Here is a 23,981-nt window from a genome sequence, read left to right as displayed (position 1 = left end):
GTATAGCAGCCGAGGAGTGTTTGAGGTGTCGGTGAGTTGGGTAGGAAAGGAGAACGCTTGAACGTTCGCCGGACGCACTCACAGCGTAGGCCAGCAGCAACCCAGGTACAGAACCACACACATAGCCCTCAACATCGATTAGAGAAACCATCTGTTGCATCAGCCAGTTCCTGCTAGTGTACACAAAGCAGATTTACAAGGCTAGTTGTATAGTAATGCTGTTTGTGGGATATCAAGCTTGTTGCAGGAGGAAAGGTGATGGCGACGACTGTGGGTGGCCGGGCGTTGGTGAGGAGGTGGCGAGGGCGGCTCGCGGACACTGAATAGCCAATACGGACGCAAAGGCATGGCGTAGAGAGTCTAATTCATTGAAGCATGAGCAGAGTATGTTATATAAGCTAAGGTATGTGTCAACGTGGAATATAGGAGGTCTCAGCTAGGAGTGACTGTAGAAGAGGGGAGGGGGGGAGGGGGGGGGGGGGTGGCTGGGCAGGCAAGCGGTGGTCAGAAAGCCTCCGCCCGCCCCACCACCGCGTGGCCAGAAAGCCTCCGCCGCCGCCCGCAGCGACGCACCCGGGGAGCCTTTCACTCGACCAACAGGCGCCTCTATTGCGTTCGGCGCCTCGCCCCGCCCGCCATCAAAATACACAGCACACTTCCCCCGACCAAACACTCGGAGCAAGGCCACACCCACCCACACGTCTCCTGCCCCCTTTTCGTTTTCAGTGGAGGTAAAAGCCGCAACACGTTACTGCGTGGGATCCCTTGTGAGTAGCCGAATACACAACCATCACCTCACCAATCTCAATCGTCAGTACATCATTTGCTTTATTGACCCAGTCTGAGCACTGGGATGCGATGCCATCGGGGCAGGGCCGGCCAGGCGCCGCACGCGTCGCTCGTGAAAGAAGGCGACGTGAAGGACGCCTTGGTCCGCAAACACGCCCTCCTCATTAAGCAGTCGGTGTTCGAGCAGGTCAAGCTGCAGAAGGTCAAGGGGAACAAGCAGACGAAGAGGGTGGCGAGGCACGATGCGATGGTGAAGAAGACCGTGGTCGACTACCTCGAAGAGGTAGTCGCGGCGTTCGGTGACTCGGGCACTCGCCAGTTTGGGCTCGGCGTCTGCTGCGTCCGGCCGATCCCCATTGGCTCCCCGCCTCTGCTGTTCTGCTGCCAGTGTGCGTCGACTGAGCGGCGCGAGGGCGGCTGCTTCACGGCCAAGCCCGATCCCGTGAACAAGGGTGGTGCGTATGATGACGTGCCAGGTGCGTGGGAGCACCACCTCGTGACGCCTGTCCACAACATGAGCCAGCTGACCACGGACCTGTTGGGCTTTGCGTACGGGCCGAATGACGACAATCCTGGCTGGGAGCCGTGCCCGTACGGCGCCCTCGCCCTCCAAGCCGGCGCTGGGGCTCCCGTGTTCAAGATGTATCGCCCACCAAAGGCCTCCCAGGTCCTTGTCGACGCTCACTACGTTCTGCGCGAGTACTTTGAGTTTCTTGTGCGCAACGATGAGAACGACGTGGCGTTCCTCGTCCTGGACGAGCTCGAGCGCCTTGAAGGCCAGGAGTGGGATGAGTCGTGTGGCGAGCCATGCCTCCCTCCGAGCGCTGTGGTCTTGCTGGAGCAGGGCGTCGTGTTTGGGTGCTTCGACCCGATGCGCACGGACGTTGAAGCGTTGCGCATGCTGGCTTTCCGCTCCGCGCCCGGCGTTCTCCTTTACTCGTCCGCACCTCTCGTTTCCCCCCGGGCGCGGCGCTGCCACCCGTCGCACGAGGAGATGCGCGCGGCCGTGTGCCGGGCGCTGGAGGCTGTTGACCCTGATGAGTGGTCGGAGGGTGCTGTCGCCGCCGCCGAGGTGCTGCGGTCGTCGCCATCTGTCTCATTTGCCGCATTTGCCGCTGCTGCGGCGTCGACGCTGGTCACTGTGGCCGGCCTCGGCGACGCGCACGAGGCCATCGTCTCTGCTCTGGAGGATGACGAGCGCCTTGCTCGCCTCGTCCTCAACGCTGCTGCCGACACGTGCGCATCCGAGGCAAAGGCCATGTCACGGTCACTCGGTGCAGTTGTCCCTTTCGTGCCTCCTATGGCAGAGCTCGAGCACGACGCCCTCCTGGTCAACATCGTGCCTGTGACTTGCGATGCTGCGCCCGAGTGGGCGGACCGGTACGACACGTTTGTTCCTGATTTTTACCACGTCATGCGCCCTGTCCAGCGGCGCGCCGGAGCTGCCCTCCAGGTTCTCTACGTCGACAACCACCGTCTCGCCGTGGGGGAAACGCTTCTGCTCCGAACTGCCATCGATGCTGACGAGAGGACACAGTACCTCGACGCCCTCGCGTCGATCCCTCTCTTCCGCTGGACGCGGTCTCATTCTGCCGTCGGCGTCCGGCCGGGCAACGATCTCGGCGACCAGTTCTTCGTCCTTTTCTCTGACTCGGCGGCGCTTCTCGACATCGCGACGTCCGCTGCCCGCCGCAAGTTCTCGTCCGCGCTTGCTCCCACTTTGGCCCGGTACCGACTGAGGCTCGACTCCTCCCACGAGGAGGTGAAGGTTGATTGAACACCGTCGTTTACTGAGCCGGTGACCGCCGTGTCCTCCTCGAGCCCGTCGAAAACGCGACCACGAACGCGCCCGGTGCGTCCGGGACCCAGTTCGTCGTCTGCGTCGCGTTGTCGATCACGACCGCTCGCCTCTATTGCGTTCTGCGCCTCGCCCCGCCCGCCATCAAATACAGAGCACACTTCCCCCGACCAAACACTCGGAGCAAGGCCACACCCCAGCCACACGTCTCCTGCCCCTTTTTTGTTTCAGTGGAGGTAAAGCCGTAGCACGTTACTGCGTGGGATCCCTTGTGAGTAGCCGAATGCACAACCATCACCTCACCAATCGCCACGGGCACGCCCACCCGAGCGAGTACACAATGATGGGCCGCACGGGCGCGCTCGACGATGCAGAGAGCGGCAAGTCGGACAAGGACGAGTCGATGTCGCCTATTTTCTGGTGGGCTGGCTCTCTCTTTGTCGGGTTCGTTGCGCTCCTGGCTGCGACCGGCCTGATCATGGCCGTCCTCAACTATCTCGCGATCAGCGAGTCTCGCACTGCCACCGGCAACATGATCAACTCGCTGGCGGACGCCAGCGCTGCCAACTCGCGTGCCCTGATGGCAGCACGCGCTGCGTCCTCGGACGACATGCTCCACCACCGCATGCTTGCATGCGACGGGGCACTCCGTGGCGAGCCTGCTGCACTCCGTGTGGCGGCCATGTACGTGTACGGCGAAGCTGATCCTGCGTCCCATGGGGCGGGAGGTGTGCCTGCCGGCATTGACGGCGACTACGTCTCGTTCGTGACGACCAACGCCAACTACTCGCGTTTCCTCGGCCATAGCACGGCTATTTACCCGTGCCACGTCAAGGTGCCGTACGACGAAGACGAGGACGAGAACAGTGCCGATGCAGTGGCGAATGCGGCCAGGATCTCCACTGATTCTGCCTGTGCGTTGAGCATGGACCTGCTTGCTGGTCTCGCAGGTGGCGGCCCGCTCGCGGCAAGTGCTGTGGCTGCCCCAGCAAATGCATCGCGCCACATGGCTGGGCAGACTCCGGACCGCCTGGCAGAGGCCCCGCTGAATGTAACCAAAACGCAGCCGATGGCTCCCTGGGGCGTTGGCATTGCCGCGGCAGTGTTTGTCTCGCCTCATGCTCTCGGCGACCTTTTCAGCTGCAGTCCGGTGCAGTGGCTGAACCAGGCGTCCGTTGCTCGGCTGGTCTTGGCCCAGATCGGCTCACTCTTCCGGGCCATCGCGCTGGGCTCATCGCATGTCGCCGAGGTGGAGATCGCAGACACTGTCGAGTACCATCCGCTCTTTGGCGATGTGCTTGCGCGTGTTCTCGCCCCTGCGCTCAGGCTCACAGAGTCGTTCGTCACGCTCGTTCTCGACGCCGCGCTCAGGCTCGTGCCTCCCGTCTTTGGCCGACAGCGGTTTGTCTCCAGGGTGGCGGGCGCGTCTATGCTTGGATTCAATGCGATGCTTGCCGCGCACAACGCTACAACGAGCACACGTGCGTGGCCGCGACAGCCACTCAGAACCTCTGCGGTCCGCGCGAGATCGTCGACCTTCTGCTGAGAGCCACCAAGAACCACCGTGCCTCACTTGAGACAATTGCCGCCATCGACGTCGCCACTGCTGCCTCGATTTGCTGGGAGCCTGTCCGCGGCACCGCCGCCAGGCTCGTCAACGGGGACCGCCCCACCGCCATGGACATCTTCGACGCCCCCATCGTTGGACCCACCATCGTTGGCGCTCTCATTAACTACTTTACCGCCGACAGCAAGGTGCCACGCGCGCACACTGTACTCGAGAAGTCGCATGTCACGTGCCTCTACAGGTTCCTGCTCGCCATGCGAAACGCCGACGGCGGCAAGCCCTTTGGCAAGGACCTTCTCGCCCACATCGCAACGACCATTGGGTGCAATGCAAACGCGGTCGGCTGGGAATTTGTCGTCACCCTGATCCTCTACGTCGCCTTGGCAGACGATGCCGTGGAGGAGGAGAGTCTGATCAACACCCTGGTCACCGAGTTTATCCCATCGCTCTCTGATGATCTTATCAGGAGCGCGCTCACTGTGGCGCTGCCCAAGTCACGCCCCCCGTTGCCGCCGGCACGCGAGCTGGAGACGTTGGCCTCGCGTCTAGCTCCCGTTCACACCTGGTTAACGACAGGGTGAGCCCGTGTTGACCCCCATGGTGACAGAGTAAAAAGCCCCCCCCCCCCCCCCTCTCAGGCGTTGGACCTCGCGATGTTTAAAGAGCCAGCCGCCATCAAACAGCGGACACCGCACCGCCAGCGCTGGCGTTAGCGAGATCGCCCGTGACAGCGTCAAAGACCTCGCCGTACACCTGCGGGACAGGACCGACCGCCCCTCCCAAGACTCCCGATGTAGCTTGTTGTGCTCGCGAGTAGAGACTGCTCGCCGCAGACCACGTCCACCATGCCCCATGGAGCAGCTCGCCCACCGTCCAGTTCATGGCGTGCCCCGGAGCAAGACAGGTGTCGTACTCCTAGATCTTGCGGCGCGCGCGTTGGCCGGCCGGCCGTCGTCGTCGTCGTCGTTGTCGTTGTCACCACCACTCGCGCCCTTTTCTGCTTCTTCCGTTGCTTCTTCTTGCCAGCGTTGCCACGCTGCTTGCTCTTACGACGGCGCCTGCGCATCTTGGAGTCTGCCTTGGCTCCACTGCTGTGGCGGTGGGAGCGGCACGACTCGCTGGCCCTGGGGGGATGTGTAGAAACGACGACGAGGCCGTCGCGGCATGCATACGCGTCCGCTCGACGTCGCCATGCACGGCAGCCAGCATCCGCTCACACAGCAGCCGCCCCAGAGGCGTTGTCGTCCGCGTCGATGCCTCGAGTTGGCGCAAGTGCTCAGGCAGCTCCTCGGCGTGAATGGTCCGCAGTCGTTCCATGAGCTCGGCGTTGGAGAGCTGCGTCTCGATGGCAGCCACGCCACCGCGCGAAGCGTCGGCATAGTAGCCTTCGACCACCGTCACTGCCTGCGCGCGCTGAGCATCGGTGAGCAGGTCTGACGGCGGCCCTGGAGCCGACTCGAGGGCGAAAGACAGTGCAGCTGCCCGCGATGCTGCTTCAGCCTCGCGTGCTTCGGCCTCGCGCAGCGCAACATAGCTCTGTACCAGCGTCGTAAGCGGGGAATGGAGCCGGCCGTCCGCCGACGGCGCCTCCTCGCCAAAAGCCGAGATCTCCATAAGGTCGTCGCGGACGTACGTGTCGTTAAAGGCCGGGAATGGGCGGATGCCACCGCCCTGGGGTGTGTTGTCCCAGTAGAAGGTGTACTGGTAGATGCCGCGGCGGACGGCGACAGTGATGACAAAGTTGCCTCGCGGGACAATGACGACCGCCGCGTCACGCTCGTCGGTGTACGGCACCACGCCCGTCGTGGCGCAAATGAGCCCATACTGCGCATAGAAGCGCACCATCGACCCGATAGCAGGCTTGTAGAACTCGTCGATGATGGCCTGAAACTGCGGCGTCGGCGTGAGCGTCGTCGCGTCTTCTGCCGCAGCCACCGCAAACACGAGCGAGCCCGAGACCTCGCTCGCGAGCCCGCTGATGGCGTTAGCTACAGACGGGTCACGAAGGAGCTCACCCACCAGTGTCAGGTCGTCCTTGCTCAGTATCTTCTCATCAGGTGGAAGGGCGCCACACCAACGAGTCCCCGCTGCCCCCGCGCCGCACTGCGGCTTTTGCCTCCCCGATCACCTCCGCGACCACGAGGTCCACCAAAAGACCCGCCTCCGCCCGGAATAGCTCCGTTGCCAAGACTTGCACTCTCGAGCACTGCTGTTGCTGACCCAAACATCACGATGGGAGCAGTTGGTGGGTGAGACGAGTGTGCGGTCGGCGGAGTGTTCAGAGTGCCCACATTTCATTGATTTTTGATCGGCTGATCGGTGATCAAGCGGTGGGGGGGGGGGTACCCCCCTCCCCCTCCCTCTCCACCCAAACTCTTGTTTACTCTGGCGTCTGGGGTACAAACTCAACACGAGCGCCGTGCGCTGCCAGAGACGCCGTCTCTGCTGCAACCGCCACCTGAGACAGCCCATCTTCGAACAGCGCGATCCCAGTCGACAACCGCGCAATGGCTGCGTCGAGAAGCATGGCCAGCCCGGACGCTGTCTTTCGCAGCTTGTCTGCTGTCGTGCCCAGCTTTGCGCACGCAACGCTAGCCCGCCCGCGCAGCACAACAGAGTCGGCTCTCATGCTCGACAACGCCTCAGTGAGCGAGCCCGGCTTGGCGACTGCGCCGGGAAAGATCGCAACCGTCGGGACTCTTCGGTCTTGCTCTGTCGGCGCCACGCGCACGTCGCCGTCGACGACACAGAACTCGTATCCAGGCTCCGGCGGTAGAAGGGTACTCTCTTGCGCGTAGAGCTGGGAGGCGTGATTGGCAAGAACCTCAGCGGCGCCCACAAACCGCGAACTTGCGTCCAGAGCCCCACTCGCCCGCTCGAGCTGTCTCTTGTCGCCACCGCTTGTGCCACCAGGGCTCAGGCTGAGAGCAGAGAGTCCGCTGCCAATGCCAGCGAGGTGGCTGCTTGCCACCCCCACGCCAAAGGCGTCTGTTTCAAGCCCAAGCAAGGTGAAGCCGGACTGGGACCCAAGGAAAATGGGCCGCGGTTTGCCGTCATCATCATCATGAGTAACATCATCAAACAAATCGAACACCCCGGCGTGGATCGAGGGCGTCGCCAAGCGGCGGCTTGGGCGGCCTGCCAGCTGGCGAATGGCGGCCATGTCGAGCTGGCTGGTCGGAGCGCACCTGACGCCGGGCCTTGCGCGAGGAGTTAGCAGCGGGCGGGGATGAGGGCGGGGGTCCCTGCGCCCGCCCACTCCGTGCACCCATACCCGGCAAGTGGTACTGGACAACACTGGCAAAGTAGCGCGGCGGCGACGAGTACATGGGGCGGATGATGCCCTCGAGCTGAGTCATGAGCGCCGGGCGGGCGTCTGCAGCGTGGGTGAGGACGTGAGCAGCACCGACGCGCTCGCCATAGAGGCCGGCAGACTTTGCAAAGCTCTGAGCGACGACGAGGTCGATGCCGGCGGCGGCAAAGAGGCGGAGCGAGGCGGCGTCTGCGTCGGGATCGCCCGAGGCAAAGCCCTGGTAGGCGGCGTCGAACCAGGGGAAGAGGCCGCGCTCGAGGCAGACGTCGCGAATGGCCTCCCACTGGGCCATGGATGGGTCGACACCCGACGGGTTGTGGGCGCACATGTGGAAGAGAACGATGGCGCCTTCCGGGCGGCGCGGAGGTCTGCGAGCATGCCGTCGGCGTCGAGGCCGCGGGTGGCGGCATCAAAGTAGCGGTAGGTGCGGATGTCTGCGTCCGGGTTCGTCCGCGACAGCACCTTGACATGGTTGCCCCACGTCGGGTCGGGGAGGTAGATCGGGGCGGCGGGGGCGAGGATCTTGAACAGCTCGGCGAGGACGCGCAGGGCGCCGGTGCCCGAGAGCGTCTGGACGGAGACAAGACTGTCGACGACGGGCGAGTCTGCGCCAAAGATGAAGCGAGCAGCAGCAGCAGTAAAAGCAGTGTCACCGCGAATGGGCAGATACTCGTGGATGACCGTGTCGTCGGCAGCAGCTGCTGCCTTGGCCGCTGCCACTGACGGCAGGATCCACGGCTTGCCGTTCTAGTCACGGTAGGCACCGATGACCAGGTTGGCCACTGGTGCAGGGTCGGCCTTGGCCCGAGCTGCAATACCGTAGATGGAGTCTGCCGGAATGGGCTGCGCGTTGACGAGGTGAGATGACGCCATGCGTGCCAGGGGAGTGGGGGTACGGGGAGGGAGAGAGAACGGTGGGTGCCGCTGTCGCGGTCGTGCGCCACGTGGCGGCGGCCCGGTGAGCTGGGGCAGCTGCGATAACTGGATAGGATTGGGACAGGGGTAAGGGGTGGGGGGATGGGGGGGGGGGGGGGGTTAGGGGGAGGGTATTTGCCCTTGGTAGTGTATGGGTAGCATGGGGTGGGGCGGTATGTGCAGTGGATGCGCTATCTGTGGTGATCTTTTCTCTAGCTACACACCGGGGTGACTCGGCCTGCCGCAGCTTGTAGCACTCCCACAGGGACGTCGCAAGGACGAGGATCTCTCGACGTGAGTCAAGAAAATGTAGGGGTGTTGGGCGAAACTTGGCAAACAGTGATACCCTGGATGTTGTCCCGAAAGATCTTGCGGTGACACTTAGCGCCGCCATTGCCGAGGCCCTTGCCACCCTTGGTCGAGGGTCTGGGCGAGAGATCGGAATCAGAAGTGCGAGCTAGGGCTGGAGAGCAAGTACAAAGGGTGCAAAGACAGTTGACCTGGTGCGATTGATTGTCGCCGATGTCGTCATCGCCATCCCACCCGCCGGTTCACCCGCTCACAGTTTACCCGCCATCGACGGTGGCCACGACGCGTAGAGCTCGTCTGCATGCTCACGGGACGCGCCGGGGAATCCGGAGGCAATAAACTCGCCGAGGTCGTCTGGCGCCATCAACACTCCCGACTCAACCGGCGGCACATTCACCCATGTCCAACTCGGTGCCATCGCCGAGTGGATCCCGAGTGTGAGCGCCTGGTTGAGCAGGCCGTCAAAGTGGTCGCGGTTGACAAACGAGATGGGGACTTTGTTGTCGCCGTGGTAGTCATAAATCTTGATCATGACTCCGCCCCGCGCATTGGTCAACTGCGAGAAGATGCAGACGTCAGTCGTCACCTTCTCCTCCAGCCCAAACGAGGCCACAGGGAGCACGTCGATGACAACCGTGCCTGGTGTGATGTGGATGAGGTTGGTGAGCCCGGCCCCAGAGACCGCTACAACAATTGTGGCGGCGGCCAACTTGTCGACAACCTCGGCATGGCTCGCAATCTCAAACTGGATAGTGTCGACCTCCAGGCCGCGCCCACGGGCCCAGTCGAGAATCTCGTGCGGGTTGGCCCATGCCCGCCTGCGAACCCGCTCCACGAGGAGAAGCCGCGGTACATCCTTGCTCTTGAGAGCATCGTCGATGGAGATCGCTGGGAGTGGACGGTCGACGCCAAGCTGGAGATTGTACCACCGGACAAAGTGGCCGAGGAGGATGATCGACCGCGGCTCGATGACCCGCGAGTTGGCGTCGAGAAGCGTCGACGCTCCTATCACAATCCGACGATACACAACGTTGTCGGCGGTCATCAGCTCTTGTCCTCCTCCGAGAAGCTCCACAAAGTCGACGTCGCTGATTGGCGTGAGTGGGACCGGCAAGGCGAGGACAACCTTGTCACGGGCGATGTCGCATGCACGCGGATTCTCGGCACTGCAAGTGATGAGGCCCTCATCTACAAGGGTCGCCATTGTTCCAAACGTCCGGATGAGCCTGTTGTGGAAGGTGTGCCAGAAGTTACCAGACCACATGTCGTGGATGACAACGACAACCCGATCGTCGTACACAAGACTGTCAGGCGGCGAATCAGCTACTCTGTTCGCGTACACCTCCAGAAGCTCCGGCCACTCATACCCGAGTGTCCGACCAAGCATTTGTGCCTCTTTGTCCGCACTGCCGCCAACTCCAGTAAAGACCGTAAAGTGCGGATGTGTGTCTGCCTCGCCGACCTCCATGTTCATCTTGCGCGGCAACGTACTCGATGCGTTGCGCAGCTGGCACTGGCTCCCAGAGTACACAGGCGCGCCCTCATCCATACCCGGAGGCAGCTTCAGTGCACAACATTGGATCGCCGCGCTGACTGACATCGGTTCGTCCCCTGCATACGGTGACACAAGCTGCGCAGTGGTTGCGTCTTTGACAAACGGATCGACCGCGGCGGGAAACCTAGTCTCGCGGACGTACGTCTCGCTCAACTCGCCCGCCACCCACTCGGAAGCCCCCGCACACGCTACCGCGTTGAGACCAGGATAGCAGTTCCAGCATCCTCCACGTGGATCAAAGAATCGGTGGACTCGAGCTGCGCTGAGTGGGCTGTGGGTGAGGCTTCCGTCACCCCGTCGAGCTTGTCGGTGGTTGTGAAGCGCTGGCCCCACCTTGTCTTCTGTCTGCTTCATGTACGGAAAGAAGACAACGTGGACCACTGCCACGAGCACCACTACCACCACAACAGCCTTTCTCAACGCTAGTGTTCTCAACGACATTTCCCCTCCCTTCTCCATACACGGAGCCTACGGTGGGGGGGTGAAGTCTTGCGCTGTTGGCGTTGGCGGCGCCAACTCGGCGCCACAACTCCCTCCCTCGTTCCGTGAGCACTCCCCCCGCCCTCCCACCGATAGCCTCATCCCATCATCTTACTCCGCGCCACCTGTGCCATCGACGGCAACGCCCGCGCTTCTTCGCACGGAAGCGTGGTCCGTGCCAAGTACATGTGGTACACGTGTGAGTGTAAATCAGTTTAATGATGTAGACCAGAGGGTCCACAGCCAGCCGAACGTCGAACGAAGCCCCCGACCAGGAAGGGACGTTCCGGGCCCGACTGGGTGCAGACTTACTCGTGAGCCTCGTCATAGGCGTGAAGCGCTTGGACTTGGGGCCTGGCCTGAAAGGCCAGGGCATGGATCGCGACCAAGAGCCATTATGCTGGACAAGCTTTCCACCGAGCTCATTCACCGCATTGCATACCATCCTACCTCGCCGCTACCTCTGCCTGACGTCCTCGCTCTCGCCTCGTCGTGCAAGCGGCTCAACGCGGCCATCCGCTTTCCCTCCGAGTACGGCCGAAGGGAGGTCGTCCGTGTTCTGCTTGCAGATCCGCGTGTTGACATCGGTGCCGACAACAATTACGCCATCCGCATGGCTGCGCGGAACAACCACACCGAGGTCATGAGCCTCCTTCGTGATGCAGGTTGTCCATTGCCGTAGCCCCATTTTCTCGCCGTGCAGCCGTTTCGACAACCTTTTCGTGTAGGCCCGCCTCCGATTTGGGACAGACAACATAGCCCTCCCTGAGCACACAGCTGCGACGGCTCTTCCAGAGAGCCATGTGCCTATGCCGCTGCGATCAGATCGATATATCATGCCACGGCTACCCTCTCCCATGACCTCTCCCTCAGACACGCCAACGCCAACGCTGCCGACAGATGATTGGCGTGCCAGGCTGCCTTCCCACTCCAGCTCGCTATCGGGGCTTGCATCCCCTTGGCCATCGTCATCGCTACGCTCCTTTATAGTCTTTGCCCGTGATAGCTGCAGCCACCGCCGACCTAAAGCCAGTCACCATCCAATCATCCCACCCTTTGCTCGCGGCATCCCCCCCTGTTCCCAAAAAGCCCCCCTGCCGGAGGCGTTGGTGGCCACACGACAGCACCCGTTGCCCCCCCTCCTCCCCCCCCCCCCTCTGTTTCAAACTTATGCCACCACCCCCGCATCCGCGAGCTCTCAGGCCACCAGGCACGAGCCCGGTACAAAGCCAGGCAAGAGGAACCCTGCACATTGCGCAGAATCGGACGCAACGCACACGCACTCTGCTAGTGCCGGCCCGACGCACGCGCACGTCATTCGCTACTCTCCAAACCGCCCCCCTCGACGTCATGAGCAGCCAATCCCACGGCAGCCAGCGCTGCCGGGCCGCAGGCGCGCGGCCGATCGGGCTCCGCTACGGCAGCGCGTAGTAAGGCGCCTCTTCGAACGCCGAGATCGCCCGCAGTGGTACTCGTCGTAAGGAGCGCGAAGCTCAATGTCAACTGCAAGAGAGCTACCATGCTCATAACCCGGGCCCTGCTGCCGAACTTCATTAGGTGTGAAACCAAAGGGGGAAAACGAGCCCAGGCAATCAAGAGCAAGTCAGTGGGAGTGCGCAAGAAAGGGAGAGAGATGTGCCAAGCCCGCAGTACTCGTGAAGCAGCACTCTACTACGACGGCACGAACTGGTCCAGGAGCGAACCGAGAGTGTGATTGCCAAAAGGCTGCGGCACTTTGTTTGTCCTCGCGTGTCTCACCTCTACTCTCCCCAAGACGAGTATACTCTCTTGTTGCGAGCACCAGTCCCTTGCCTTGGCTGCCAGGGCTGGCGCGCGCCGTGGGCGGCAAAGCGCGCGTCCGGCTTTGGCCGACCGCATGCCAGGCGGGCGCGAGTGCGAGCGTGCGCATGATGTGCCAGAGAAGGGTGCCAGGAATGATCACTCAATTGAAGTGCTAAAAGCAATTGCGCCGAGCGTGGCAGCGCAGCGGCGGACCAGGAAGGACAGGTTACTTTGCAGCGACGACCTTGTCGCCGGCGCCGATTTCCTCGAGGTCGGCGACAACCATGTCACGGACGAGGGCATCAAAGGTGACCTCAGGGACCCAGCCGAGCTTGGTGCGGGCCTTGGTCGGGTCGCCGAGGAGGAGATCAACCTCGGTGGGGCGGAAGTAGGCCGGGTCGACCTTGACGACGGGCTCGCCGGTGACCGACGAGATGCCGACCTCCTCGATGCCCTCGCCCTGCCAGGTCAGTTCGACACCGATGACCTTAAAGGCGGCGTCACAGAAGGAGCGGACGGTGTGTGTCTCGCCGGTGGCGAGGACAAAGTCCTCAGGCTCTTCGGCCTGCATCATCATCCACATGCCGCGGACGTAGTCGCGGGCATGGCCCCAGTCGCGCTTGGCGTCGAGGTTGCCGAGGTAGACAACCTTCTGCTTGCCGGCGGCGATCTTGGCCACGGCGCGGGTGATCTTGCGGGTGACAAAGGTGGCTCCACGGCGCGGTGACTCGTGGTTGAACAGGATGCCGTTGCATGCAAACATGTTGTATGCCTCGCGGTAGTTGACAATGATCCAGTAAGCATACTGCTTGGCCACAGCGTAGGGCGAGCGCGGGTAGAACGGCGTCGTCTCGGACTGCGGCACCTCCTGCACAAGGCCGTAGAGCTCCGAGGTGGAGGCCTGGTAGAACTTGACCTGCTTGCCGAGGTTGGCGGCGCGGATGGCGTCGAGAATGCGGAGGACGCCGACAGCGTCCACATCAGCCGTGTACTCGGGCAGCTCAAATGAGACCTTGACATGCGACTGTGCGGCGAGGTTGTACACCTCATCGGGCTTGGCAATCTGCACAATTGACAGAAGGTTCGTCGTGTCCGTCATGTCACCGTAGTGAAGCACAAGCCGCCGCGAGTCGCGGTGCGGGTCCTCGTACAAATGCTCGATGCGGCCGGTGTTGAACGACGACGAGCGGCGGATGATGCCATGAACAGTGTAGCCTACACGCACACACAATTCGGCTCCTCGTGAGCCCATACCACCAACCGTGCCTCCACCTCCCTTACCCCCTTGCCTTTCGCAATCGCCCTCTCAATTGCATTTCCCCTCCCCCTCCCCCCCCCCTCCCGCCCTTCCTTCCTCCCGCCCGAAACGACAAAATGGGAATCCACGGCCGGCAACGGAACTATGCAAGAGGCATGGGCTTGGCGAAGCAGCAATGAGTTTGGACAATACGCACCCTTGTCAAGAAGAAGCTCGGTGAGGTACGAGCCATCCTGGCCGGTGATTCCGGTAATGAGGGCGACGGGCCCGTTGCTCTGGACCGAACCGTCGCGAGCGGCCGATGCCACGTCCAAACCCAGCGGGTTGTTCTCGGCAGCCATGAATGTTTTCGAGTCGAGAAGTGACTTCGGTCTGACTGGCGACCTGTGGCTGCCTTCCGCCGACCGAAAAATGAGCTTTCTGGCGGCAAGCCGGAGCCACGCCCCCGCAATCGCTACAACATTGCAGCCGTTCCTTGCAGCTCATCGAGATGTATCGCAGCTCTTTCGTCTTATTTGCGGTAGTGGATCTTCTCTTGCTGGCTTTTTCTCGCGGTGTCGCGCGTAGATGCGCTGCTCCCTCGACTCATACACAAACTGCTCTTGCTCTCGCTCGTACAAAACGTCGGGGATGTTCTCCTCCCCCCCCCAAACACACACACACTCAACTGGTCTTCTTCGACTATCTGTCTTCGTCAAGGAGGCCAAAGGCGATACCACTGTCTACCATGAGTCTTTCGGTGGCCTTGCGACGATACCCACAGGTGATGGTTGTCGTTTGCTTTTGGGTTGCTGTGATGATGTGGTCTTTTCATGACTGCGACACCATCCAAGACTGCCCCACCACAGTCTGTTCCACCAACCGAGACTGTCCCACGTGCGACCGCGACAAGGAGCCCTCCCAGGTTTTACCTCCTTCTCGCGACTTCCTTGCGGCGGGCTTTGAAAAGACGGCAAAGTGGACTTTGATGGTCGAAGCAGCCCGAGAGACTCATCTGCTCCGACGTCGCATGATGCTCCCCAACACGGCGCAGATGAAGAAAGTCAAACGTAGCGATGATAACCCAGTTGTTGTCGTGGGCAATGTCGATCCGTGGCTTTTGGGCCGGGGTAGTGTCTCAGAGGAGGTTTGCGGCGTTGCGTGTGAGTACGATTTCGTCGAGTCGATCGAATCCGCCATCGAGAAGCTTGAAGCTCGCGAAATCGTGCACTTGACAACGTTGCCGTGGCTTTTTACATGGGATTGGGACAAGCTCATTGACATGGTCACCTATGCAGAGAGCCGCGGGCTACAGACTATGTTTTCCACGGGCGAGATTTCGTTTGACCCACGACCCATGTTCATCGCTGACTTGTTCCAGTCGCCATATCCTGCCTCTGACGCCATCTTCTACTATGACAACACCATGATTCATTGCAAGGAAGACCCTGACGGACCGACCCGGCTTTCATCAATGGATCTTCCTACCCCGGACCCTACAGACAAGGTCAATGCTGCTGTGGTGGTTGTCTCTAATTGCGAGGAGAGTGCTACGTGGCGAAGCGCTTATATTGTGGAGTTGATGAGGCACATGAAGGTCTACTCACTGGGTGGCTGCTGGCACACGGCAGATGCTCCTGTCAAACCTGCTTCGGGGGGATTCTACAAGGACAAGCAGATCGCGGCTGAACAGTATCGATTCTTCATCTCGATAGAGAACTCACTGGTCACAAACTACTTTACCGAGAAGTTTTTGGAGGCACTTGATTACGACACGGTCGTGGTGTACGGTGGTCCACCCGACGCGAAAGCGCACTTTCCCTCGCCCAACTCTTTCGTAGATGTCCTAGACTTTCCGGACCCTGCCGATCTCGCCGCCTTTCTCAACGCCATGACCGACGACGAGTGGCGCTCGCGCTTTGAATGGCGGAAGAAGGCGAGCGTGCAGCCCAAACTAGCCGAGCTTGCTCGCAAGCGCGGCTGCCTCTCGCGCCCGAAATGGACAGCGTGCGCCATGTGTCGCGCCTACCACGACGTCTTTGACTATGAGCCCACAGTTGGCTAGGCCGTCCCTCAGCCGTGTCGTTGATGCGCGTGACAATCCGAAGTTGCCACGACTGCTACGAGTCGCTAACACTCGCGGCCGGCTGAGCGAAGCGATCGGGTGCAGCGCAAGCGCCATGCTCGCCGGCGCCGCCGACCGCGTGCCGTGACCCGCGCGCGTGCCGTGACCCGCGCGCGTGCCGGTGATCCGGCGGCCATAGATCGGCTGGTGCGACGACTCGTAGGCGATACGCTAGATGATCGCATGGTAAACCTCGAGAACGTGCTGGACGACGAGGGCAAGCTGGACCACGCGGCAGCCGACACCGTACTTGAAGCGGAGCACACGGTGGCACGATTCCACATGATTAGTTGTGCCGTACGCGTAGTACCTGGTGTACCAAGCCTTCGACCAGAGCATCCGCTTGGAGAGCGTGTCGGCGAGGTACTTGAGGACCTTCCTCGCCAAAGCAGGCGAGTGCGCAACGCGCTACGCCAGCTCCTCCACCTTCGCGTCGTACACCACGTCGTGGACGTCGCCGTACGTCCGCTCGAACGTTTTGTCGCGGACGCTCGACGTCGTGGCGTCCCCGTCGCCGTCACCGTCGCCGTCGCCGTCGCCGTCGCCATCCACGTCGACGACAGCGTCAACATCGCCGTCGCCGTCAAAGTCGATGATGGCATCGACGTCGTCCGACGCGCTGAGGCTCGAGAGGTCGTCCGCAACGCGGTGAATCTCCTCGAGCGCCTTGGCCTCGGCCGAGTCCGGCTCCCACTCCCGCGCGCCGGCGAGCGCGTCGTAAAGCGTGCGCAGGCGGCGGCCAAAGACGTCCGGCGACGAGGCGTACACGAGGCCGGCGATGACGTCGTGCACTGGATAGGAGAGGGCGGTGAAGCGGCGACCGAGAGCCTGCAGGTGGTGGAAGCGGCAGTGGCGCTTGCGCGTCGTCGACCACGCGAGGCACGCGGCACGCAGCTCCGCCGCGCACTCGTCGAGGAGGACGAGCTCCGGTGCAGCGTCAAAGTGCTTGGAGAAGAAGAGGAGCGCTTCCAGGTACGACATCGTCGTACTTTCCTGCAGAAACGCTGCCATGAGCGGCACACTACGCCCATCAGCGTCAATGCCCAGCACGGTGAAGAGCTCGCAGCCCGTGTGAACCACGCTGTACATACCGTCAACGGCGTGCACGTGGGCGCGGCAAAGTACACGTCAAGGGCGCGCTTGTGAATCACAAAGACGTCCCCCGCCCACGCTCACAGAGCACGTGTCCTCCTCCGGCACAAACGAGGCCTTGGCCAGCTGGATCAGACGATGAAACTCCGACCGAACGAGCGAGTCCAAGTTGTTCTCCGTGTACACACCACCTGCTTGTCCATTGCAAGCCTGGCGTGGTCAAAGTCGAGGGCGCTGAATTACGACCGGGCGCGGCTGGCATGACTGCCTCGGCCTTGTGCTCGTGAGCAACCACTTCGCAAGACACTCCGAGCTGAATTCCAAACTCTCGCTTGAGTTCGATAATCGACTCACATGCGAGGTCGCAGACCTCGCCGTTGTCGTCGGCAGCCGCGATCAGCTTGGTGACCTCAGCCAGCAGGCTCTCCCACGCGTCCGACTGATCCGTTCGGGGCGCACCCAAGATCACTATTAGGCTAGAGTCGTCGACAAACGCGAGCGAGTACTGGTGCAGAGTCTTCATTGTTTGTTATGGTTGAAAGAGAGAGGGAGAGAGAGAGAGAGAGAGAGAAGGGGGAGAGAGGTCTTGTTTCAGGAGTTACGTTTCCCCAGCGTGGCGAGGACGTCGACACACGTCAGACGGTCCAGGCGGAGTCAAAACTCCGCGATTCTCCTGCCAGAAACAGTCTAGCATTGCTACCGCTCCGACTCGTTGCCAGGCAACGAGGTTCCATTGGGTTCGAGCGGAAGTCGTCGCGGAGTCAAAACCGTGCCGATTTCACGCTCGAAGTAGTACAGCATTGAAGGCATTCGCAACTGTCGATACGGACTACTACAGCAACTTTTGACAACGTCTTCAAGAACAGCATGTCCGTAGCCGAAGGTATCGCCTTGCGCAAGGAGATTTACAGCACCCTCATCGCCCTTCTTCCCGAACTATCGGAAGGGACGGCGCTGCAGGCGATGGAGGCCATGGCCAACGCGCTCGGCCAGTTCGCCGAAGACCTCGGAACCTACGGCGAGCACATGTCGAGGGCGGCCCGTAAGGCCATCCTTGCCAAGGCGAATGGCGACCGCCGAATCGCGAACCTGCTTGTGAGCGTCTCGGCGGCCGTGGCGGATCTGGACGACGCAGAGTCCCCGGAAGACCTGGCTGACGCCCTGGGCGTCGAGAAGACGGGTTGGACGACCGTGACGTCGGCTTTGGGCCGGAACGGCCTGGAGAAGCAGGTCGCGCGGAAGCACGGCCTGCTGGTGGTCGCATTGTTCTTCGCTAGGTTCATCAGCGAGAACAACGTGATCGGAGCGGAGCGCGCCAAGGCGCGCGCGTACCGCAAAGACATGGCTCCCGAGAAAGGGGAGTCGCTCACGGCGTACTGCTCACGCGTGCGTTCGTGGTTCAACGGCCTCCCGGCGCTGAAAGGGATGCCGTCTGAAGAGTCGGCCATTGACCGGCTGGGCGAGACGCTGGAAGAGCACCTCTCGCGGGCGGAATGGATTGAGCTGAGCCGCGAGGCCGGCTACACGGGCTTCGAGCAGCCCGACAGTCTGGACGACATCGTTCGGGCGGCCGTGGGCATGGGGCACCTCGGCATTACCCTCCGCCGCGCCCCGCCGACGAAGGCCCACGGCCGAGGGGCGCAGGCGGCTGCGGCAATGGCGAGCTCCAACCGGAGCCGCCGCCAGCACCCGGACACAGTCACGAGCTACAGATGCCACGAGACTGGCCACATGCGGCGCAACTGCCCGCAGAAGAAGAAGAGCAAGGCGCGCTGCGAGGCGTGCGAGTCGACCGGGCATGTGCTAGCCGCGTGCCCGATCCTGGCAGCCGGCCGCGCAGCGCTGGCCGGCTCTGAGATTGAACCCGCCGAAGACTATACCGGGGGGTTTGAGGGGGAAGAAGGGTCGGACGGCTGCGACGATGACGAACCCAACCAGTGGGTGACGGCGCGTCTCTCCGGCCCGCTCGGCTTCTACAGCGCCGACGCGCTCATCGACTCCGGAAGCACGTTCTCGCTCATCTCGTTGTAGACGGCGTACACGCTTGGCCTTGAGATCGAGGGCAACCTGTCGGCGCTGGAGCGTTCGACTGTGGATATCGGCAAACGAACGCTCCTCATCATCGGGGCCGCTACCCTCCCTCTCGAGCTCACCGATGCGTCGGGAAACAAGCACATGTTCCTGACCCGGGCGCTCGTGGTGCCAGACATGGTGGCAGACTTTATCCTCGGGTGGCGCTTCCTCAACGACGAACACGCGTACCCGGTTGCGTACGAGAACACGCTGGTGATCACAGCCGAGTCGCGTGACGCTATCCGCATCCCGATGCACACAGGCATCAACCTCACGGCAGCCGTGGCAGCGCCGGCAAAGGACAGGCAGAAGACAGTCACCGAGGGCGACGTGACGTTCGGCAAGGACGTGACGCGCGAGCAGCGAGCGCGCATTCTTCGCGCGCTCAACGCTTACCCCGCCCTAGTGCTCGGCACGACGCCACGCCGGTTCACCCCGCTGGCCGAGGCAGCGGTCATGCTCATGGACGGGGCGGAGCCGTTCTGGCGTGCGAGCCGTCCGCGCTCGGCACATGAACGTCAGATCCTCCAGGCCGAACTCGACGCCCTCGAGGCAGCCGGCTACCTGAGGCGCGTCCCCGACTCAGAGCGTACGATCGACTCACACCCGTGGTCGCTCCCTGTCTTCCTTGTCAAAAAAGCCGGTAAGGAGACAAAATACGACGACGAAGGGAACCCGCTTCCGGGCTCGATGCGCGTCGTGCAGGATGCGCGCGAGTTGAACAAGCGCTGCGTGAAGGAGTACAACGAGAAGCTTTCGGTGCGCTCGGTGCTCGACGCGGCCGGCAAGCGGAGGTACTGGACGCGCATCGACTTCGACAAGGCGTTCCATCAGGTCATGCTCCGGGAAGAAGACCGGGCAAAGATGGCTTTCTCGCTCGATACGGGCGAGCTGTACGAGTTCGTCGCGATGTCCATGGGATGGGTCAACGCGCCGTCCGTGTGGAACCGCGTGATGGCCCGCGCGCTGGGCCCGCTGCTGCAGCGCGTCGCCTTCTGGATGGACGACGCAGTGATGGGCTGCGATGACATCGACGAGGGCATTACGCAGCTCGAGCAGTTGCTCAAGCGCCTCGACGAGGCGAGGCTCACGATCTCGCTCCCCAAACTCGAGCTCTTTGTGGACGAAACCGAGTTTGTCGGCCTCGTGATTTCGGAGGAGGGCATCGGTCTCAAGGAGTCAGCCAAGGATCTCTTCCGCACGATGGAGCGGCCGACAACGACGGCGGCGCTCCGTTCATTTCTCGGTGCGGTGCAATGGTTCGCCGCGTGGATCCCACAGGCGTCAGCCAAGTCCAACATCCTCTCGATGTGCATGCGAAAGGGCCACCGTCTGGAGTGGAACGACGAACGCATCGCAGCCTTCGAGTCACTGCGGGACGCCATTGTGGACGCTGAGCCACTGGCACACGCAGCCGAACTAGAGCGCGAGGGCGTAACGGCAGTGGTGGCCACCGATGCGTCGGTACGCGCGGTCGGAGCCGTACTGTCGGCGCGCGACGCCGATGGCACGTCACGCACTGTCGCATACGCAGCACGCGCCTTTGCGCAGCGCGAGCTCTCGGCCGGTGTGCCCGACAAGGAGCTCGCAGCAGTGGTCCATGCTCTCACCAAGTTTGAGCCTTACCTCGACGGCCGCCGCTTTGAGCTCCAGACTGACTCGCGGGCCGTCCAAGGCATGATCGAGAGCGAGGATCCACCCCCAGGCAGAAAGCGAGCGCGCTGGCTGGCTTTCATCCGCTCGTTTGCATGCGACGTGGTGCACGTGCCCGGAACGAGCAACGGCGGCGCCGATGCCCTCTCGCGCCTTGTCCTCCACCGCCCGGACCCGGAGTGGGAAGCCATGGCGGCGGAGGAGGATTCCCGCGTCGAGCGGCGCATCGCACGGTCGGTGGCAGCGCCAGTGACAACGCGCAGTCAGACGGAGTCGCGCGACAACTCGCGCCTTGAGTCGCTCCTCGCAACGCTGACTTTCGACTCGGACGACGACGAGTCGGAGGCCGAGGCGACACCGACATCTGCGGCGCCAGGCACGCGACGCACCCAATCGCGGGCAACAGCAGGCCCGCACCAGGGCCCGCGAACGTTCACTGGCGAGTGGACGCTCGGTCCCGTGCCGCCACACGCGATTCTGCGCAACATCCAAAAGCTTCAGGAGGACCACGCGCAGCACCATCTCGGCCGTGACGCGATGGTGCGCCGGGCCAAGGCCCGAGGCTGGGACATTCAACACATCCACAAGTGGGCGCAACTTGTAGCAGACGGGTGCGCCGGGTGCTTAGCGTCCAAGCCATACCGCACGATGCACGGCGCACCTGGAGCAGCTGTGACTGCAGGGGTCGACGCGCCGAACCAGCGGTGGTCGGTCGACAACGCCGGTCCCTTCATGTGGGGCGAGAACCAGGACAAGCACTGGGTGCTGGTTGCCGTCGACACGTTCTCCGGCTACACCATGGTGGGGCTGCTTGCGGATCGCACGGCGCGCGCGGTCATCGACGTCCTGGAGGGTCTCTTCGACCTCGAGAATGTGCAGACGCCGCAGCAGCCGGCGCAAGGCGCCCCGCGCCGCGCCGCAGGCCTCCCTGGCCCCGACCACATCCACGCCGATCGCGAGAAGAGCTTCATGTCGGCGGAGGTGAAGCGCTGGGCGACGCAGCAGGATCGCACGATCCTCATCACCGCGGCGGCCAAGGGCCACCCCCAAGGAAATGGGATGGCGGAGAAGCATGTGCAGAACATCAAGCGTACCACCATGGCCGCCGGATGGAACAAGCCGCTGACTGACTCGCCCAACTCGTGGTATGCGGTCATCAAGAGAATGGTCGCCGAATACAACAAGACGCCGCGCGAGTACGATCGCCGGCCGGGCCACTCGGTGGTCTCCACTCCGTACGCGCTCTTCAAGGGCGCGGACCCGCCCGGCACGCGCCATGAGTTGACGGTGGCGATGCGGCGGGCCGCGGTGGCCGAGGCGCGGCGGGCCCAGGAGATCGCGGGCGGCGGCCTCAACGCCGCGTCCCGCCAGACCAAGGCTTTCAAGATCGGCGACGAGGTGTGGTGGCGGACGCCCGAGGGCTCGAGGCGCGGTCCGCGGGCGCTCAAGAATTTCAAGTTCGAGGGTCCGTACGTCATCTCGGGTATCAAGACCCGGCGCGATCAGGCGGGCGGCACGAGCCCGCCGACAGTCCCGCTCACCTACGTCATCCGCCATGCCCACGTGCGAAGCGCGCGCGAGGCGGACGAGAACAAGGTGGTGAGCGTACAGGACTTGCGTCGCGGCGAGACAATGCGGCTGGCAGGGTACCTCACAAAGCTGCCGACACAAGCCGCACAGTAGTACGGCATCGGCAACGATCGCGTCGGCAATGGCATACCGCCGCGATGGGGGCAGATTGCTACCGCTCCGACTCGTTGCCAGGCAACGAGGTTCCATTGGGTTCGAGCGGAAGTCGTCGCGGAGTCAAAACCGCGCCGATTTCACACTCGAAGTAGTACAGCATTGAAGGCATTCGCAACTGTCGATACGGACTACTACAGCAAGGCGCTATCGACCAGATGAGCGCCATACAACCCGATGGGGGAGGGGGTGCCGCATACATATGGGCTGGGCAGGGCGGCCACGGGGGGCTTGGCTGGTGGTATGTCTGGGGTGGCCTCGGCCACAGCAGCAGCGCCAGCAGCAGCCAAAGCCACAACACACATCCTACAACCATCTACACTCCCTCACCTCCAATCCCTGTGACTCCACCAGCTACTCCCCCTGTATAGCCAGCTGCAGGTCGTGCTAAGCTTGATCGGGCTTGATCTGGCTTGGCTGTGAGTGGTTGAGCGGGCAGGCGAGCGAGCGGCGAGTTGCTGGCCAGTGAGCAGTCGACACGAGACGACGACAGGCATCAGGACACAAGATCAGGCGGCAGGCTACTGCAATCTTATCAACCACCTCACCTTATATCACTCTTCTTCCCCCTTTTCCCCTCTCCCTCGCCCTGACCAGCCCACTGGCCTCGTCGGTCCCGTCGGTCCTCTCGCCACCAGCTGGGTTGGTTGACAGGTGGGCTGGGGCAGGATGGGCAAGGCGGGGAGAAGGAGGGGATGTGGGGGTGGGGGAAGGGACTGATAGCCATTGCCACTTGTCTCACTACCCACAAGTAGATCATACTATACTCGTGCTCTGTCTAGCCTGATCGGGGTTGTGCCGGCGGTGGACGGGTCGGCTCGGGCGGCGATCGGTGGTGAGCAGCAGGCGGTCGGCAGCGGTGCTGTTGACGGGATGGCGTCGGCTGATGTAGATATCGGGAAGCAGAGATTGGGTGGATACGTTTCAGGTGTAGTGCGTATGTGTCGTGTGGTTGTGGTGGTTGTGGGTGCGGATGGTGGGGAGTGGGGGTCGGATATGGGCCCGGGGAGGGGGGTCAGCAGCATCGAAGGGACACAGGGCCAACAACTTGGGCCTGAGCCGGCGGAACTCGGATTCCGGAATACTGCAGCTGTGGATTGGAAACTGTGCATGGGGGTAGGGGGGTATGTAATAGAGTAGTAGTGAAATCAGATTGGGTATAGCTGGCAATGAGTGTGATGGGGTTTGTGTGCGGGGTCGGGCGGTCGAGGACGTGCTCAACCACCTAGGCAGAACAAGTCAACGCGGAAATGAGCCGAGGAAGATGGGTGTCGATGACGACGATATTGATACTGGTGCTAGTGCATGGCGAGTGAAAACCTTGGGTGTGGTCGCGGGTTGTGTAGCTGGTAGTGGGTGGGAGCTAGGTGGTGATGAGGGTCGGCCGATCGGGCGAGCAGGCGACGGCTGGCGGCTGGTGGTCGGCAAAGCAGGCGCAGCTGAGGGGGCTGGGTCGGGGCTGGGTGGCTTGACATTGCTGTTGGTTGGAGATTGGGCAGTATGATTGTGATGGTTGAGGGGTATGGGTGTCGGGGTCGGGGATGAGGATG

At 62.5% G+C, this 23,981-nt stretch overlaps 7 protein-coding genes across 7 annotated transcripts; 3 read left to right on the top strand and 4 right to left on the bottom strand.

Moving 5' to 3' along the window:
- Positions 1–386: 386 nt before the first annotated feature.
- On the top strand, positions 387–4,735 carry AMSG_11920 (uncharacterized protein; the record flags this gene model as incomplete). The annotated part of the gene is made up of 4 exons (XM_013902146.1): positions 387–403; positions 874–2,517; positions 2,918–3,971; positions 4,115–4,735. The coding sequence occupies 4 exons, from the start codon at positions 387–389 to the stop codon at positions 4,733–4,735; spliced, it is 3,336 nt and encodes a 1,111-aa protein (XP_013757600.1).
- Positions 4,736–4,829: 94 nt separating this feature from the next.
- On the bottom strand, positions 4,830–8,340 carry AMSG_05923 (aspartate aminotransferase; the record flags this gene model as incomplete). The annotated part of the gene is made up of 6 exons (XM_013902009.1): positions 4,830–5,069; positions 5,352–6,192; positions 6,560–7,142; positions 7,429–7,750; positions 7,774–8,214; positions 8,239–8,340. The coding sequence occupies 6 exons, from the start codon at positions 8,338–8,340 to the stop codon at positions 4,830–4,832; spliced, it is 2,529 nt and encodes an 842-aa protein (XP_013757463.1).
- Positions 8,341–8,941: 601 nt separating this feature from the next.
- Positions 8,942–10,914, bottom strand: AMSG_05922 (uncharacterized protein; the record flags this gene model as incomplete). The annotated part of the gene is made up of 2 exons (XM_013902008.1): positions 8,942–10,497; positions 10,842–10,914. The coding sequence occupies 2 exons, from the start codon at positions 10,912–10,914 to the stop codon at positions 8,942–8,944; spliced, it is 1,629 nt and encodes a 542-aa protein (XP_013757462.1).
- A 209-nt stretch (positions 10,915–11,123) lies between these two features.
- Positions 11,124–11,485, top strand: AMSG_05921 (uncharacterized protein; the record flags this gene model as incomplete). The annotated part of the gene is made up of 2 exons (XM_013902007.1): positions 11,124–11,391; positions 11,430–11,485. The coding sequence occupies 2 exons, from the start codon at positions 11,124–11,126 to the stop codon at positions 11,483–11,485; spliced, it is 324 nt and encodes a 107-aa protein (XP_013757461.1).
- A 1,249-nt stretch (positions 11,486–12,734) lies between these two features.
- On the bottom strand, positions 12,735–14,121 carry AMSG_05920 (GDP-mannose 4,6 dehydratase; the record flags this gene model as incomplete). The annotated part of the gene is made up of 2 exons (XM_013902006.1): positions 13,963–14,121; positions 12,735–13,723 (listed from the first exon to the last, which is right to left on the bottom strand). Exons 1-2 carry the CDS (start codon positions 14,105–14,107, stop codon positions 12,735–12,737), a joined length of 1,134 nt encoding a protein of 377 aa, XP_013757460.1. The 5' UTR covers positions 14,108–14,121.
- Positions 14,122–15,063: 942 nt separating this feature from the next.
- On the top strand, positions 15,064–15,810 carry AMSG_05919 (Alpha3-fucosyltransferase; the record flags this gene model as incomplete). Its single annotated transcript, XM_013902005.1, has 2 exons — positions 15,064–15,318; positions 15,415–15,810. The coding sequence occupies 2 exons, from the start codon at positions 15,064–15,066 to the stop codon at positions 15,808–15,810; spliced, it is 651 nt and encodes a 216-aa protein (XP_013757459.1).
- Positions 15,811–16,041: 231 nt separating this feature from the next.
- AMSG_05918 (uncharacterized protein) lies at positions 16,042–17,485 on the bottom strand (the record flags this gene model as incomplete). Its single annotated transcript, XM_013902004.1, has 5 exons — positions 16,042–16,245; positions 16,297–16,929; positions 16,962–17,009; positions 17,041–17,153; positions 17,206–17,485. The coding sequence occupies 5 exons, from the start codon at positions 17,483–17,485 to the stop codon at positions 16,042–16,044; spliced, it is 1,278 nt and encodes a 425-aa protein (XP_013757458.1).
- Positions 17,486–23,981: the final 6,496 nt, after the last annotated feature.

Source organism: Thecamonas trahens (assembly GCF_000142905.1).
Source record: "Thecamonas trahens ATCC 50062 unplaced genomic scaffold supercont1.25, whole genome shotgun sequence".
NCBI lineage: Eukaryota > Apusomonadida > Apusomonadidae > Thecamonas > Thecamonas trahens.
This window is presented reverse-complemented; position numbering and strand designations above follow the sequence as displayed.